Genomic DNA, 15,128 nt, shown 5'->3' with positions numbered 1-15,128 from the left:
AGGTGAAAGATGCGGTGTAGGTGGTGACACAAAACCAGCACAGCCCCGGTGGACCAATGAGAAATGGATGGCGAAGCATGCCCAGCAATGCGCCCGAGGCAGACTGCCTAACCGAGACTTCGGTCAACTGCGCATACTTAAGACATGCGACGTGGAAAGGGGGCCACCATCTCTCGGCACACTGCCTCGAACAGCTTGCCAGTCTGAGCGTATCTTACCACACCTATTGACACGAATGTCAGACGGAGACAAGCCCCGGAAACAAGAGCCAAGTCGCAATGAATGAGGAGTGGTGGCACAGTCTGGTACATTTTGATCTTAACTGCCTTTTTCGGGCGGTTCCTTTTCAGGCATGCACCGCTAAAGCTAGGCTCAATCGACGCATGATCACATCATGTGTGAAAACAACTTGATATCGGCAACGACGCAAAGACTTGACATTACATCCGTAGAGATAAGTACCTTGTAAAATTTAGGAACCGCCATCTTCTGGTCCGCTACTGTCACAAACTTATTTTGTATATTCCTGTGATACATAGCTGATGCCCATTCCCAAGCACCCGCCCCAACTATCACCTCTATCCGAGCGCCGTCTCCATCGTCCCCGACTTCCCGTGCTGATATCATCGCGTCTCTCTTCAATAATGTGTACACATTGGTGGGGATGAGACATTCAAGTGCGTTGATTCAGTCTTCGGACTTTCTCTTCTCCTTCCTTTTCGCTTCCTTTCGCCTTTCTGAAGGCCTCTTGCCTTTGATCGCAGTCTTATCAAGCTTTTCCTTACTCTTTTTTGACTTCTTACGCTTCTTCTCTACCTCTGATTTAGGTTCCGAGATCTCAGAATTATCAGATGCGTCCGGATCAGGCCCGGATTCTGACGCCGCTGAATCAGAATCACGACTAGAGTCACCTGAAGAGGAAGTAGAGTCCGAGTCGGTATCTGAGTCAGAAGACTCCTGCACTCTCTTAATTCGAGTCTTGTTTTCTTTGAAAGTGGCTGGTCGAATCTGGTCTCTTGACGCCGTCGTGTCTTCGTCTTGGCCGTGTGTCTGCAAAAGGTAGTCGTTGAACTGAGTCGAGGCCTCTGCGATGAGCGTGAAGGTGTCTTGGCTTAGGACAGGTCGCTTTGGGCTTCTAGGAGTAGGCGAAGACGAATCCTTGCCGGTTCGTCGCGCCTTGTCTTTCGACTGGGCTTTGAACTCTGCCAATGCGATGGCAGTTTGGAATGCGTTGCGGATCTGACGGCCGTTCCACTGAAGACTCTCCCAGTTGACCTTGGCCCACTTGACGATCTCGTCCTTGTCGTATTTGATCGGCTGTTGTCCTTTTTTGACCCGCAGCTCGTTGACTTGCTCCAGTTTCCTAATGTTGTTCTTCCAGATTTTAGTGCTTTGCTTCTCCACGAGTTTGGGATAGTACAAAGTAAGATGAAGTCTTGAACGGAATGCATCATCGATTGCGCCGACCCTATTGGTGGTAAGAAACAAGATGCCTGGGTAGTACTCCAGGATTCGGAGGAAGACTAGGCGGGCATGATTAGAAGATGTGCCAACAAAACCGATGGCAGCTGTGCGGGATTCAACCTACCAGATACGAGTCCGTTTCGTTTCACGTCGGATTTCTACAAGTCTTGGTTATTCATCGTCATGATCACGTATTATGACTTTCAGTATCTTACCGTCCGTTTGGCAAGGAAGACGTCTGCTTCATCAAGCAGCAGGACACATGCCCATCGATGAGCGAGTTTGAAATGCTTTTCAAGATTCTTTTCAACAGTCTCCGGAACATGCCCAATGTCACCTATAGTTTTGGCAAACAGGTCGGTCAGGAAATGCAGTCATCTCACAGACGGCGGGTGGCCCTAGGCTAACTTACCACATGTGATTGGGTAAAGCGGACGCTTTGTGTATGCAGCCACGCATTCTGCAAGTTAAACGCATCCATTAGTAAGGGGGATCATGGCGATGTATCCATCTGTGAGTAAATGAAACACACCGGCGGTCGAGGTTTTTCCAACTCCTGGCGCACCGTGAAGGAGGATAATGCAGCCCTTTCCTGCAAAAGTATGAGTCAATGCTAGCGGCGGTGATGTTAAGAGTTGGTTACTTGCCCTTTCCCCTAACAAGATCCATGTCGATTCTCTCAGTGGCCTGGTCATGTGGAAGAAAAGAGTCCTCCGGGCGCCTAGTGTAAGATTCAACCATAGCCTGAACCATATCTCTGTGGCCTCTCGGGAGAACTAAATTTCCCCAATCATCGCTGTGTTGGACGTATTGAAGTACGTCTAAGTCCAGAAGCACTGAGATTTGGTTAGTCGTAAAGTCTTGTCGACACGTAGTCAGAAGGGACAAGTCCAGACTGGCTTCTACATACCCCATTTACGACTGCGCAACGCGTATCCTGGAACAACTCCTGGGAACAGGTTAATGAGATTATTCTCCTCAAGGTAGGATCTGAGTTCCCGCCGAGCCTGTTTGTTCTGCATTTCCGGCTTGGTGTGACTCTCAAATATAAAACTGAGCTTTCGCAAGACCTTCGAACTCTGCGCGTCTTGATGCCTGTAATACGTGGCGTTTTGGGACGACCTCCACGCACACGCGTGGCCTACAGTGCCGTCGATGTCGTGCCAGTCATGAGTCTCGCCTCCTCCTTTGACACTGGATCTCGGCCAGTCATTTTTGTTTCCAGTCGAAAAGATTGGTCTGGTGTATGATTCATCCGCTAAGTTCTGGTCTTGCTCGTACGCCATCTTGAAGTCCACAATGACCTCGCTATTGATCTGCAAGAGGTGTAAGACGTTTGAGACGAGAGCCTTGAATCGACGGGAAGTATCTCACTGTTTCTCGCAAATGACCAGCAGTTGTCCCCTCGTAAGCCATATGGGAACTTTCCATAAGGTCAAGAAACTTCCTGCCTCTCGCCAGTAAACGGTCGCCTTCTCTCTCGCCTATGTAGTGAGCTGGATAAACCTCAATACCACGAATGTCCTTTAGACCATCATAAGGCTTTATTTCGAAGAATTCTCGCTGTGCACCGAATTGGTCGCCGTCGTAGTCAATACAGAAGCAAGCTATAATCAGCGAGGAAGTTGTTTGCGACCTTCGCTTCTTGGGGGCACCTCCAAGATCTTGTCGTGCTGTGAGTTGTTGCGCATCCTTCCGAAACGTTCCAAACTCCCCGTGTCGGAAGAGGCGTAGCTTTCCCAGTCGGAGGGTATCGAAGCCGTGAAAAAGGTCGTTATCAAGATCATCTTCCTCGTCCCAGCCTGGCACAAGATCCTTTCTCAACGGAATACCACCCCTCACAGAGAGCACACAGTATGCCTGTGGGGAGTACCTCGGACGTGGCTCTGTAAGCTCGCCTTCCACGTAACTAGCAGCACCACTTCGCTCACTAAGATTGTCAAAAGTGGTGAACGATCCATCGCTGCTTCTATAGGGGCAATAAATAAGAGCCCCCGCGTCATAGAGCATCCAAAGGTTTTCAAAGGCTACCTTATCCTCTTGACCAGACTTTAGTCTTTCATACAGCTTCAGGGAGCTGCTCAGATAATGATCAACAAACTGGAGAACGACCCTGAAGTGTGGAAGCGCCGATGGTCGAATGTAGGTTTTTCCGAGTTGCTCGGCATTGTGTGCATCGCCATACGACGAGTTTGACCCCACAGGCCCTGTTGAATCAACAGAAGTCGTGCAATCAGTGTTTGAGGGCGACTCCGTTGATGTTTGTGCGCTGGCCACTAAATCATCAATGTTTCCAGTGCCGCGGTCATTAGATTGGGAGTTACTTGGCATGATTAGCTGATACAGTCGACACATTGAACAGGCGAGACTCGTACCCATAAGCACTTTCCAGCTTGCTGAGATGCTCTCTAAGAGAGTTGATATTGCTGATCAGCGGTCGAAATGGCTTCGTGAGTTGAATGGAATTCCCTGAGCCGCAATCAAGGAGGAGGACGTCCCTGAAGAAGGATGCAATAGGGTCTGACCAGATGCTGATATAGATGATGTCAATCTCAGAAGCATCTTGGTTGGTTCTGTCGACAGCCGCGTCAGAAGCCTTGCTGTACATGGCTCTCAGAATCTCAGAAGGGCCGATTGTTGATGCAAATGCCCCGGACCACTGTGTCTTGTCTAAAAAGAAGCCGTCAGGATTGAAGTCACCCTCTTCTGCCTCGAAGAGATTTGCCTCCAGTAGGACGTTGTTGATGTCAATGTCCGCTGTGTTCGCTTCGGAAAGAACATCATCGCCGTCAACAGCAGGTTCTTCCTCTGGCGTTGGGTCGTCGGGGATGTTGCTTTGCAATTTCTCCTCGATAAGCCGAAGACGTTGATCGACCACACGCATGTAGTCCATGACGCCACTGACTAGATTCTGACCAGGGTCGCCCTTAGACAGTTGCGTTACTGTCTCCATGTATCGTTCGTATAGGTAGTTTCTATCATCATGCCAATCCGGGACAGCCTCTGTTTCCTCAATAGCGTCCTCGGCCAGATCGTCTACTCCAACCGTCTTATCCTCCTTCGAAATGGTACTTCCAGAGGACGAGGCATCGGTCAATGGAGAGCTGCCGTCAATCTTGCCATTCTCGCTGTCATTGCCCTGTGTGGAGGTATCATCAGAATCGGCGACTGTAGCCTGGGTATTTGACCCGTCATCATGTTGGCTGGGCTGGCTATCGGTGTTTGTCGTTGCCATGGTCAAGTCCATGACGGCGCTCGGGACTGGCAAGCTCGCAGTGACAAGCGTGGCCATCTCGGGAGGTGACTTTTGAGCATTCAACAACGCAATCTGAATTGAACTAGAGAAAATCACCAGGAAGAAAAACACACGAGAAACAACATCAGCTTGCGAGAAAACTGGTGGCTGAGCGCGGCTCAAAGTCAGACCCAGTGCTGATATTTGCATAAGCGCCCGCGCAGGCTGCTTAGGTCGCGCGCCTGGCCTTCATTCGGCAAAGTCTGCGCAGAACTATTGTTTGAAAACTGCGAGAAAAAGACCTTTTGTATGGCATGCACCTCATGCATGAAATGTCAACTTTCAATTGGCTGACCTCTCTCTCAAGGCCTACGCCCAAGTCCATTCCATGTGGGTCGCGTCAGCTTCGCTTCCAAGCCCCCTGTCAAAGGATTTGTCTCTTCGATATTTCATTTGATATGGCGCAAGACCTTTAGGCACCTGTGGATACCCTCAAGGACACAATCATGCTGCCTAAAGTGGCTACGTTTGACGTAAGTTTTGATATTGCTGTCGGAGATCGTGGTCTTCCTCAGCTCTGCCTGAAGCAGCCGCGCCAGAGCCGCTTTCCTTGCTCTAAAAGCCTCCGAAGACCAAAGACCTTCAGGAATTCTCAAGTAACTCATTGCTGACTCCAGCAAGATTCCATTTCGTCTGATATCATCATCAATATCCTCTCTCGGCATGAGTGAAGAATACCCGTCTCTGGGAGGGTCGGCAGCTGAGACTTCTAGTAACTGGTTAACAACAAAGAATAGCGCAGCTCGTTTCGCATACAGAGCTTTTGATGGAGACTCAACCTCGAAGACAACTGATGAGTTGATCTTCGTGGATGAGTTGGACGCGTTCGTTCCAAGAAACAAAGCTCCAGAGTGTGTCACGCCGAAATCATTCACACGAGGTCCATCATAGCTGATAGAATGTTGATAGTCTGGAAAGCTGCTTCGCGAGCTCAAGAAAGGAAAAAGAGACATTCGAAATGATGTTGAAGGATTTCGCGCAAAGTATTGAATCAAGAAAAGCATTCAAAAAACTGGGTGTAGAAAAAGCAGCGACTCATGATCTGGATTACATATTTAGTCTTGCCAGTGCAGCTATTGAGCAACGAGATGGCACGGGAAACTGGAAAGCTTGTAAAGACTTTGCAAGAAAGTGTTTAAAAAGCGCCAGCAAAAGAGACACAGCTCTTGGTGCGATCATGTCAATCATCCCTAGCGACGTCTACGGATCGCTGATATCAGGTGGTGTCATGACCATCCTCGCGGTATGACCAAATGGCAGCACGGAAGATCTCCTCTGAAGGTATCGACTAATCACTCGGGTTACTTAGATTGCAAACGAGCATGAGAAGCGGCGGGAGGCAGTTGAGAGCGCCATGGCAGACATACCGAAGAAACTAGACCGGGTACAAAGGCTATCAGATGTTCATGTCTGGTCAAAACGCCTACACAAAAAGGCGGACGGAGTCTTGGCGGCCATCTTTGGCGTTTTGCAGAGAATCATTGATGATATGACGATGGACCGGGCAGGTTAGTCAAGTAGTCCGTTTGCTTTGCCAGGTTGAGAGTACTGATATGCCATCAGCCAAGTTCAAATCAAAGGTGAAGTTCGGATCAGAGGACCAAGTTACCGGGGCGCTCACTTCACTGGATGACAGCATTTCGGATTTTCAGATGGAGTTGGACATCTGCGCCCAATTCCGAATGGGCCGTATGCACGAGACGATCAATTCAAACGGCGCCAAACTGAGCATTATTGAGAAGGTCGTCAAAGGTGAGTGAGAACGCCTCCCTACCAGACCATTTCTCTCAGACCGTTGGGTCACTGTGCTGAAGGGACTAAAATGTTGAACAGGGCTATCTCAGGACTTGAACGAAGGAAACGTTAAAGCTGTTACCAAGGAGACCATCGAAGAACACGTTTGCAACGCCCTGCACCGATTCTACGCAAGCAACCCTCATTTCAACCCCGTCAATGGAGGGCGTAAGTCCAAGCTGTTCCTTGACACTGATGAGCGGCATCATTGACTATGCAACTAGTGAAAGAACCGCTTCCAAAAAGGCAACAAGGTGATCTCGAAGTCAGAATTCCGGAGCAGAACAACAAGATTGTCGAAGAATGGTACGAATCTCTGCAAGACTTCGATCCTAGCCCAGAGAAACATGTTATAGAGTGCATGCGCGCTGGCCTCGGCCGGTTAACTCTAGAAGACAGAGAGAAAAGCCAATGGATCATGTCTACACCGGAGGTTTCCAACTGGCTGCGTCTCGATGAATCAAATATCCTGGGCGTCAGAGCCGAAAATGCACCCGATGGATTATATCACCCATTATCCTTTACGGCAGCTCTTCTAACGGAAACACTTCAAAGATCAACTGAGTTTCCGGTGTTGTCTTTCTTCTGTGGGATTCGAACGAATGAGAAGTTCGACAGAGTGCTGTGCGGACCCTTGGCTGTTCTCAATAGTCTGAATGGTCAGCTGTTGAAATACTTTTCGCAAAAGAGACCAGGTGTCGATCTGTCTCTATTGCAACAAGAGAACAAGCGATTGATGAAGAAATCCACCCAGAAGCCAAAGTATGCGGTTAAACTGTTCCGTGGACTTCTTGAGCTTCTCGAGGATGACGATGTCGTCTTTATCATCCTTGATTCTTGGTCGCGATTGTTGGGGGATAGAATTGAAGCTGACAAGGTCATCGAAAAGCTGTCTCAGACCACGAAGGACTTTCCTCATTTGGCGATCAAAATTCTTGTCCTAGACCCTCTGCCATCAGATTCAATACATGAACCGGCTCATTCGGTGCTTTACGTCGCGGAAGAAATCGACGGTTGGAAGAATGACGTGTCGCTAAGCTTGTTGAAGGCAAGTAACGAGAGAATGGTGGAGGACTTAAAAGATGTCCGGAACAGAAAACGCGAGGTGGATGAGTCCGAGTCGGAAACTTCTGATCAAGACTGGTAGAAGAAGAAGTATACATCTATGCCAATGCCACTCAACAGGGCCTTTGTGCACAAATTATATGTCTTCGCCGGTTAGTTGATTCGTCTATACCGCTTGCGCCACAGACTGGTGAAAGGGCACATACATGTTCCAATAGCCATGCATGTTCATGTTCCTGACCTCCTTCCTGGCTTCATCACAAAGTGCCGATACCTCGGCTGGATCCCAGCCTTTTACCCGTGTCAAGAGAGCCATCGAAAACCCTTCGAGACCCATTTCGAGATTCGCGCAATGCCAGCGACCGATCTCCTTTAGCTTCGGATGCTGTGGCCAAGTGTTGAATGGCCATCGGGCTGTTCGGCGTCGTATGTCGACAAAGCCTGCCCGTTGAAGGTCAGGAATGCATTTTGGGGCATAGTCGAGCGGCCGACCTATGGCTCTGGCGGCTTCAACAACAGCAGCATGCCACCGCCAAAGAGCGGAGTCCGTCGTAATGGTACCGTCGGTGCAAGACATGGGAAGTTCGAGGTCTTGTATTTCAAACCAGCCTCCTGGACTTAGGTTGCTACTTTTATGTCAGTCTCTCTCAAGCGTGTTGAATAATTGCAATATGCCACGCCTTACTCAAACGCCTTCCGGATGATGGATGGAAAGTCAAAAAAGCTTCCCGCCATGGCTCGGCAGAATATGAAGTCGAACGGCCTTTTCCACTTCCAGTCTTTTTCTAGGTCATCGATCTCAAAGCTGCAATTTGATGGCAGACTTGGCTCATTACAATCAGTTTACCTGCGGGTTGGGAAGTTGGTACATCCGTGACCTACTATTCTGATTGAATTGCACTTAGGTCAACACCGATGACCTTGTGATCTTTAGTGTAAAGATCATGCCATGTGACAAGTGTGACGTCACAATCACTTACCTCAGTACCAGAGTATGCATCGGCTTCAGATAGTGTTAGTTAGTATGGTCGCTCACCACGTACAGTTTGTAGAGCGACTTCACCGAAATCGATGGCCCACACGCCGGTGCCCGTCCCCATGTCCATTACCCTCTTCGCCTTATGCTTCTCAGGGTTGCAAGCCAGCTCTCCATTTAATGTGATCAACCAGATGTGATGCTGTAGTTCTGTACGCAATCAGACATCTGCCTCGACACACCAAAAAAGAGGAAATGTGATGCTCACTCAGCCGCTCAACTTCAAGCTGGCGAATGCTCTTGTTAGAACAGGTCGGACTCAGAAAACAATCGAATGAAAAATCAAGATACATCGTCGTTTGGGTAGGCGTATTCTGTGTCTTCTCAGTGAATCGATTCATCGCGTCATCGTCGATTAACATACTGCCTCGGCTCATGGAATGGTACGTCCGCCCATTCTCGAATTCGTAGTCAAAAATGCTAGAACGCAATGATATCAGCGAAGGTGCCGTCTGAGAAAAATTAGCAACGACAACGAAAGGTTTGGACGAGGAGCTCATCTACGTCGCACCTCGCTGAAAGTCGAGTCAACATCGGATGCGACCTCGTCGAAATCCGTGTCGCGCTCCTGAGCATGTACGTCATTATGCTGACCTGCCATGTTTACGATTCAGAACACGGAAGAACGGTCAGAAAGATACCATCATTTCTTGGTCACCATCAGAAATATTCATTGTCACAATTGATCAGCTCTCGGCCGCGATCCAAAAAAGGTGGATTCACACGGTCGCATTAGGCGGTGTCGTCGATTTGAGGAGCATCAGGGCGGGGGCTTTGGGAAAATGTCGAAATTCGCGAACGGATGATCGGGTAAATGGAAAAGACGTCCAGTATTCTGCGCCGCTGCCATGCATGTGAGAACAAGGGTTGTGTGCTGCTGTTGGCTCCATTAAGCCCGCTGTGGGTTGCATCATGGTGCTGTATGCGATGGATGCTAAAATGTCCACCCTTGGCATTGGGCGGTTGCGGAAAGGCTTGGAAGTTTTTTTCGTAAGAAAGGCAATTGCTTTCTGGGTTGTCCTTCTGCTTTCTTAGATACACAAATGCTTCAGATGAACCAGAGTTGGAGAAGGGCTGGTGGGACGGCAACGTGGGACGGCAACGTGGGACTTCGCAAAGCCAACGCTGTACGGAGAATATGACCCACGATGTTCGCCTTGCTTCCAACAGACGGGCACCTCAGGTGTTCTGAATTGTCTGGCCGGTTGGCCCAATGGCAAGGCGTCTGACTACGATACACCGTGGAATCAGGAGATTGTGGGTTCGACCCCCATGCTGGTCAAAATCTTTTGCTTCTTGTGGACAAAATCGTCTTAGGGTTTTTTTTTTTCCATTTTAAGTCCGAGGCCACATCCGGGCGCATGCGGGCGCTAGACGGGATATGAGCCGGCCTGGGCCCACACTAAGGAAGAATGAAAGATTTCTACTTATGATGATGTCTGATGTAGAATCTTTAACTAAAAGGCTACTTATGAAGATTTGTGTTACTGTCTAGACAGATGAAATGCGAAGTAGTCTATTTAAACCAGTGAAATCCATTATATCTACCTATGTGGTCAATCCCAAAAGTCTGGCCTATCTATTTTATGGATGCGCCCGGGAGGAACAGCCGTCACTCTCGGTGAGAGCATGACATAATAACTCACATCCCATTCGCTTTGCACGGATCATCCACTACCATCTCATCAATCACTTGAACACCAGGACCTCCAGGCGCTCCGAGCATGAGCATCTTGCCGCCGTTGGCCTCTTGCCAACCTGCCTTTTCTGGAGCATCCAGGTTCCGTGCGAACCCCAACCACAAGTCCTGCATTGCTTCACTTGTCTGAACTTCATAATTTGAAGCAGAAGCGATGAAATCTCCCCTCGTACCAAAGATCTGAGGCAGTTCAGTCATGTGATATGCGCCGGCCCAGAAGTACGGACTGATATCAGTAAAGTTGCCGCTGTACAGGTATCGGTACGTCTTTCGCTTCGCGGCTTCTCGCATCCCAGCGGAGTGTGCAGCTGGGCATTGGAAAAGGGCGAGCGTCAATATCCCGGACAGGGTATCGTTGACGCCCATGTGCACTGGGTCCTTTGGGAACGGGACCATGATGTTTCCTTCGCGCAGGTTGGAGCCAAAGATTGCGGGACGATCGCTGAGGAGGCCCTTCGCATAGCGATCGGTATAGTTGGAAAACACCCACTTCTCGTCCACAGTTGCGATGAAGTTCAGTGGCGGCGTTGCCATGGTATCGGTGTAGTTCGCGAGGAAGTTGACGATGCGCTCAGTTGACCGGGAACGCATGCAAGCCAGCTCAGCATCCGGGACGGGAGGGCAGCCAAGTTCTTTCGCCACAAATGAGAAGTTGCTGTGCATGGGATCGAGTGTGGCAAGGCCAGTGGAAGGTGGAATCAAGACATTGCCGCTGTCTTGGATAAAACCCCCAACGATGGGATCACTGGGGAACGCAAAGTTTTGCGCGTCTGTAGATGCAGCACCGGAAGACTGACCCCAAAGAACCGATTTCTTCAGGTCACCACCGAATGCTTCAATGTTGTCCCTAACCCACTCGATGGCCATGCGCTGGTCCATGAGGCCTAAGTTGGACTGCTTGAGGCCAGCGGCATTGGGGAAGCCAAAGATGTTCAGACGATACTGCACTGCCACAACAATGTGACTCTTGCTGCGCTGAACCCATGCCGGAGGTTGCTGCAGAGGCACAGACGAAGAACCAGTTTGCAGTCCGCCGCCATGAATCCATATGAAGACCGGTACTTTGTCGTCTTTGTTGATGTTTTTCGGCGCCCACACTGAGAGAGAGAGACAGTCTTCGCTGATCGGGGCGAAGTTGTTGTATTCGGTGACCGCGTCATTGATGATGTTATGCAAAGTGCTCACAAACTGAGGGCACGCATCAGGCGTCTTGGTGGCGTTGAAGGGTGCGTTGCTTGTATATTGCTGAGGTGGAGAAAAGCGCAACTCGTGTGTCGCCGGTTTCCCATAACGAATGCCTAAGAACTGGCGAACGTCGGGATGTGTTGAGTTGATGAAGCCCGTGATTTGACCTGAAGTTGTCTTTACCACCATGCCATCGCTTGGTGTTGGCGATGCGTTGGCCGCATCGAGTAAGACCCCTAGAAGACAGGTCGGAAAGTATGCGGAGACTCGCATGTTGGAATGTCCGATTGTGATCAAATAATTGGCAGATGGAAGCTGTGCTCCGATAAACTACTAGATCGTGCCGAAAAGTAGTTCTGGTGACTGCTGATGTCTTGATCTTCTTATTTTGCAAACCCCCCCCAGATGCCACCCCCAGTCTTCTTATATCCCGTTACCGCATCGTAGACATGGCGGCACAGACACTTCTTTTGTTCGCGATATCTCCATCGCGCATAGCCGTGATCTGAATATCCGAAGGCAGCTGCGTACCGGACATAACGTCGGGAAGGGTGGATCGTGATTGGCTGCTAGTCGAGGTGGTAAGAATTAAGAGCGTCTTAGTGTCAAAGATCCCGAGTGGCTCAAAGCCTTCGGTTGCTGACGCTGACAATTTCATGGTATGAGCCGCGCGAATAACACCTAAATCCTGCAAGTTGAGAGTGCGCAGCTCCTGCCGTCTGGCGGTGCCGAGCTCCGATTCCCAGACCTCGTGGCCGTGGCCGGGTTCACAGCCATCTGCCTCCGCGCCACTTTCGTCAAATGAAAGCAGATGCGCCGCATTCTTCGATCCTTCTGTCGGAGTTCAACTTTAAACGCTTCGTCACCAAGAAGGTAGTCTCGTGGGTTTGAAAGCTATTCGTGGAGTGCGAGGCACTTAGGCGAGTTCCCTTCGTCGAATCGAATTGGTCGTGTATGATGCAGATGTCCCCTTACATTTAGGTATTTCTTAACACCGGGAATTATTTTTAAACTCGTGCATCTGATCTCGCTGCTATGGAGGCAATCATCTACGGTACATCGTTGCCTGGAAGCACTACAGATGAACGATACACCTTCTTCAATCACGATGTCCGAATCTGCCCTTAGCCGCACGGACGACCAAAGAACGTCTTCAAAAGAAAGCTTTCCTCTCAATTTTCTGGTGTATCATTCGGTCAAGTCGGGTTCATCTCAATCACCGTGGCGGCCAATCGGGTAGACCTTCGGTGCCGGAGGCAAAGAAATTCGGTGACGGGATGACTGAAGTTAGCTGGAGTTTGGAGCAAGCAAGACCCAACAACCAGAGTTGCGGGGATATCTACGAGACACCGTTATGGTAAGTCCCGCCCTAAATTTCCTCCTTGTGCTGCTGCTTGCGTAATTCAATCCATCCGGCCTCTTGTTGTGTCCCGTGGTGCAGTTAAGCTCCGGTCTCCACAAACACAGCCGGCCCCAATTCTGGATTCAACCCAGGCCAACCAACGTCAATATTTTCACAACTTGCTTTGTTTTTCCGCGTGTAGGAAAGACTCACGGCACTTTGGGGGTCCGATGTTGTATATCACATCGTAGACTGGGATAGTATTGGGCCTGAACTCTAAGAAGTTGTATTGATGTTGGGCCCAGAACATCTGACAACGAATGCGAGAAGGGCGAGTTAGAACCACATCGTGTTTCGTTTCTGTAGAAGGCCGAGTAAAGTTATTATATTCCAATGATTAGATCCCAGAAAATAAAATAGTTGTGTTGTTTCCGGCGGGAATAGCAAATATCAACATCAATTGGGGAACTACCATCCCTAGGCTTCGGAGCAAACATGCATCCTATTTTATGTAGGATCGTTCCTAACCTTGCAAATTAATAAAGCTTAACCGGCTACTTCTAAGACCAGGCGTCCACTCCATTCGAGTACAAAATTGCGACTTATGCCAAACTATTTAAACACACATTTCCTGCCACTTATCCCAGTTTTCTTTTTGAAGACCTCTACGCGAAGAATCCAGGTATTGCATCGCCCGATCATCACAATAATGAAGTTCCTCCAGGTCGCCACCTTCATGGCGTTAAGCCTCAGCGGGGTTCACGGCGTTCCTCAGATGCGGTAAGTTCATATGACAACTACGTCTATGTTTGGCTTCTTGACTAACCCCGGGTCAGTTCCGGCAATGAGGTAACCGTCGAATCCCGAAGCCTGGGCAACTCCGACGCGACTCTGTCTGGAGTTTCCCAATCGGCCGAAAACAAGGATAAGAGAGACATCGAGGTTGTCAGCCGTCCCAATGGGCCGGCACCGCCCTCGAAGGGAGATCCTCACGGACCCCCGAAGCGGTCCTTGGTCGGCCTTGTTAAGCGGCCTAATGGGCCAGCGCCACCTTCCAAGGGCGATCCTTCAACTCCGCCTAAGCGAGATCTGGGACTTGTGAAACGACCCAACGGCCCTGCTCCGCCGTCTAAAGGTGACCCGCACGGTCCGCCGAAACGGGAAGTGACTGAAGAGGCTACCCAGAACGAGTGAAATAACTTGTGACTTTTATTGGCCCTTCGGAAGCGAGAATGATAGCTTTTGGATTCATTGATGCAATTGAAAGCATGCGATCGAAATACAATTGTTGAAGCACGCTCCTGAAAAAGCCCGTAGGTCTATAGCTATGTCCAAATTGGTTATCAATAAAAGTAGGGGCTTCTTCCGTTTCACAGTCTGCACGTGAGAGATGTCAATATGATAATTCGACTTTTTTCTCGGTAAAGAATCCTGTATTGAGATTAAATTGGCTATAATATGTGCACCAAAAACAAAATATCTGGACTAGGGGCTATTGGAAGACCATTGTCCAAGTTCAAACCGTTCCCCATTGTGAAGGTCTTGGAAACGCTGCGGACGACCTCAAGTCCGTTGATCCGGAGTAACAGGATACTGATCTTGTCCGTACGTTGAGTTCAGCGTAACAGACCCGACCACATCGCCGGACTCCAGTCGTATTGAGGTATCCACAATACCCTTCGACAGATTGTCTCGCGTCAAAGACAGTTGTCTCGACCCCCGAATCCAGTTTCCGTACCCTCCATAACCCGAGCGCTGACCGAAGCACAGATTTACACCGGTGCCCTCAACGCTTAGCCCGTTGACAGCGCCACTCCACTTGTAGCACCAGCTATTCCCGTGGTCATGGCCGCTGAAGACTGCAAGCATACCCGGAGTCGCAGTGACGGCTTGCATGAAGGCTTTATCTTGGCCGCCATAGCTGCATGTGTCCTTGTTGGTGCCATCGCTACACCATCCTTCTGATTGTCGAGAGAGGGGGTTATCTTGGTTGATGCCGGGCTCCTTGGCCGAGTCGATGCCTTTCGCCTGTAGGGCGCGTGAGGCATCTGGTGGGATATGTACGAATGCAAGTGAGGTAATGTTCTTCTTGTGCTTGTTGACCAGGTCGGAGTTGGTAGACTTGAACCATGAGACGACGCTCTCATCCACCCAGTTTGGGTTACCGACTTGGTTGCCTGACGAATCCTTTTGGAGATACTTGAAGCCACCTCTACTATTGTTTGTTTGTTTGTTGTTTGTTTGTTTG

General features: G+C 49.6%; 5 protein-coding genes across 5 annotated transcripts; 2 read left to right on the top strand and 3 right to left on the bottom strand.

The window, feature by feature from the left end:
* Nucleotides 1-687: 687 nt before the first annotated feature.
* CGGC5_v004325 (uncharacterized protein) lies at nt 688-4,756 on the bottom strand (the record flags this gene model as incomplete). The annotated part of the gene is made up of 9 exons (XM_066151269.1): nt 688-1,523; nt 1,589-1,622; nt 1,680-1,801; nt 1,877-1,924; nt 1,997-2,051; nt 2,125-2,300; nt 2,375-2,780; nt 2,839-3,787; nt 3,840-4,756. The coding sequence occupies 9 exons, from the start codon at nt 4,754-4,756 to the stop codon at nt 688-690; spliced, it is 3,543 nt and encodes a 1,180-aa protein (XP_066009406.1).
* A 666-nt stretch (nt 4,757-5,422) lies between these two features.
* On the top strand, nt 5,423-7,700 carry CGGC5_v004324 (uncharacterized protein; the record flags this gene model as incomplete). The annotated part of the gene is made up of 6 exons (XM_066151268.1): nt 5,423-5,610; nt 5,669-6,002; nt 6,069-6,267; nt 6,323-6,511; nt 6,593-6,721; nt 6,778-7,700. 6 exons carry the CDS (start codon nt 5,423-5,425, stop codon nt 7,698-7,700), a joined length of 1,962 nt encoding a protein of 653 aa, XP_066009405.1.
* Nucleotides 7,701-7,731: 31 nt separating this feature from the next.
* CGGC5_v004323 (Secondary metabolism regulator LAE1) lies at nt 7,732-9,328 on the bottom strand (the record flags this gene model as incomplete). Its single annotated transcript, XM_066151267.1, has 12 exons — nt 7,732-7,762; nt 7,825-8,059; nt 8,111-8,244; nt 8,304-8,441; nt 8,501-8,538; nt 8,599-8,621; nt 8,682-8,804; nt 8,863-8,881; nt 8,946-8,968; nt 9,019-9,106; nt 9,166-9,222; nt 9,296-9,328. The coding sequence occupies 12 exons, from the start codon at nt 9,326-9,328 to the stop codon at nt 7,732-7,734; spliced, it is 942 nt and encodes a 313-aa protein (XP_066009402.1).
* A 968-nt stretch (nt 9,329-10,296) lies between these two features.
* Nucleotides 10,297-11,811, bottom strand: Ache-3 (Acetylcholinesterase; the record flags this gene model as incomplete). The annotated part of the gene is made up of 1 exon (XM_032026032.1): nt 10,297-11,811. One exon carries the CDS (start codon nt 11,809-11,811, stop codon nt 10,297-10,299), a length of 1,515 nt encoding a protein of 504 aa, XP_031877454.1.
* Nucleotides 11,812-13,589: 1,778 nt separating this feature from the next.
* On the top strand, nt 13,590-14,074 carry CGGC5_v004321 (uncharacterized protein; the record flags this gene model as incomplete). Its single annotated transcript, XM_032026033.1, has 2 exons — nt 13,590-13,660; nt 13,717-14,074. 2 exons carry the CDS (start codon nt 13,590-13,592, stop codon nt 14,072-14,074), a joined length of 429 nt encoding a protein of 142 aa, XP_031877533.1.
* Between the last annotated feature and the right edge of the window lie 1,054 nt (nt 14,075-15,128).

Source organism: Colletotrichum fructicola (genome assembly GCF_000319635.2).
Source record: "Colletotrichum fructicola Nara gc5 chromosome Unknown KSG_Nara_v1_contig02, whole genome shotgun sequence".
In the NCBI taxonomy this organism is placed as follows: domain Eukaryota; kingdom Fungi; phylum Ascomycota; class Sordariomycetes; order Glomerellales; family Glomerellaceae; genus Colletotrichum; species Colletotrichum fructicola.
This window is presented reverse-complemented; position numbering and strand designations above follow the sequence as displayed.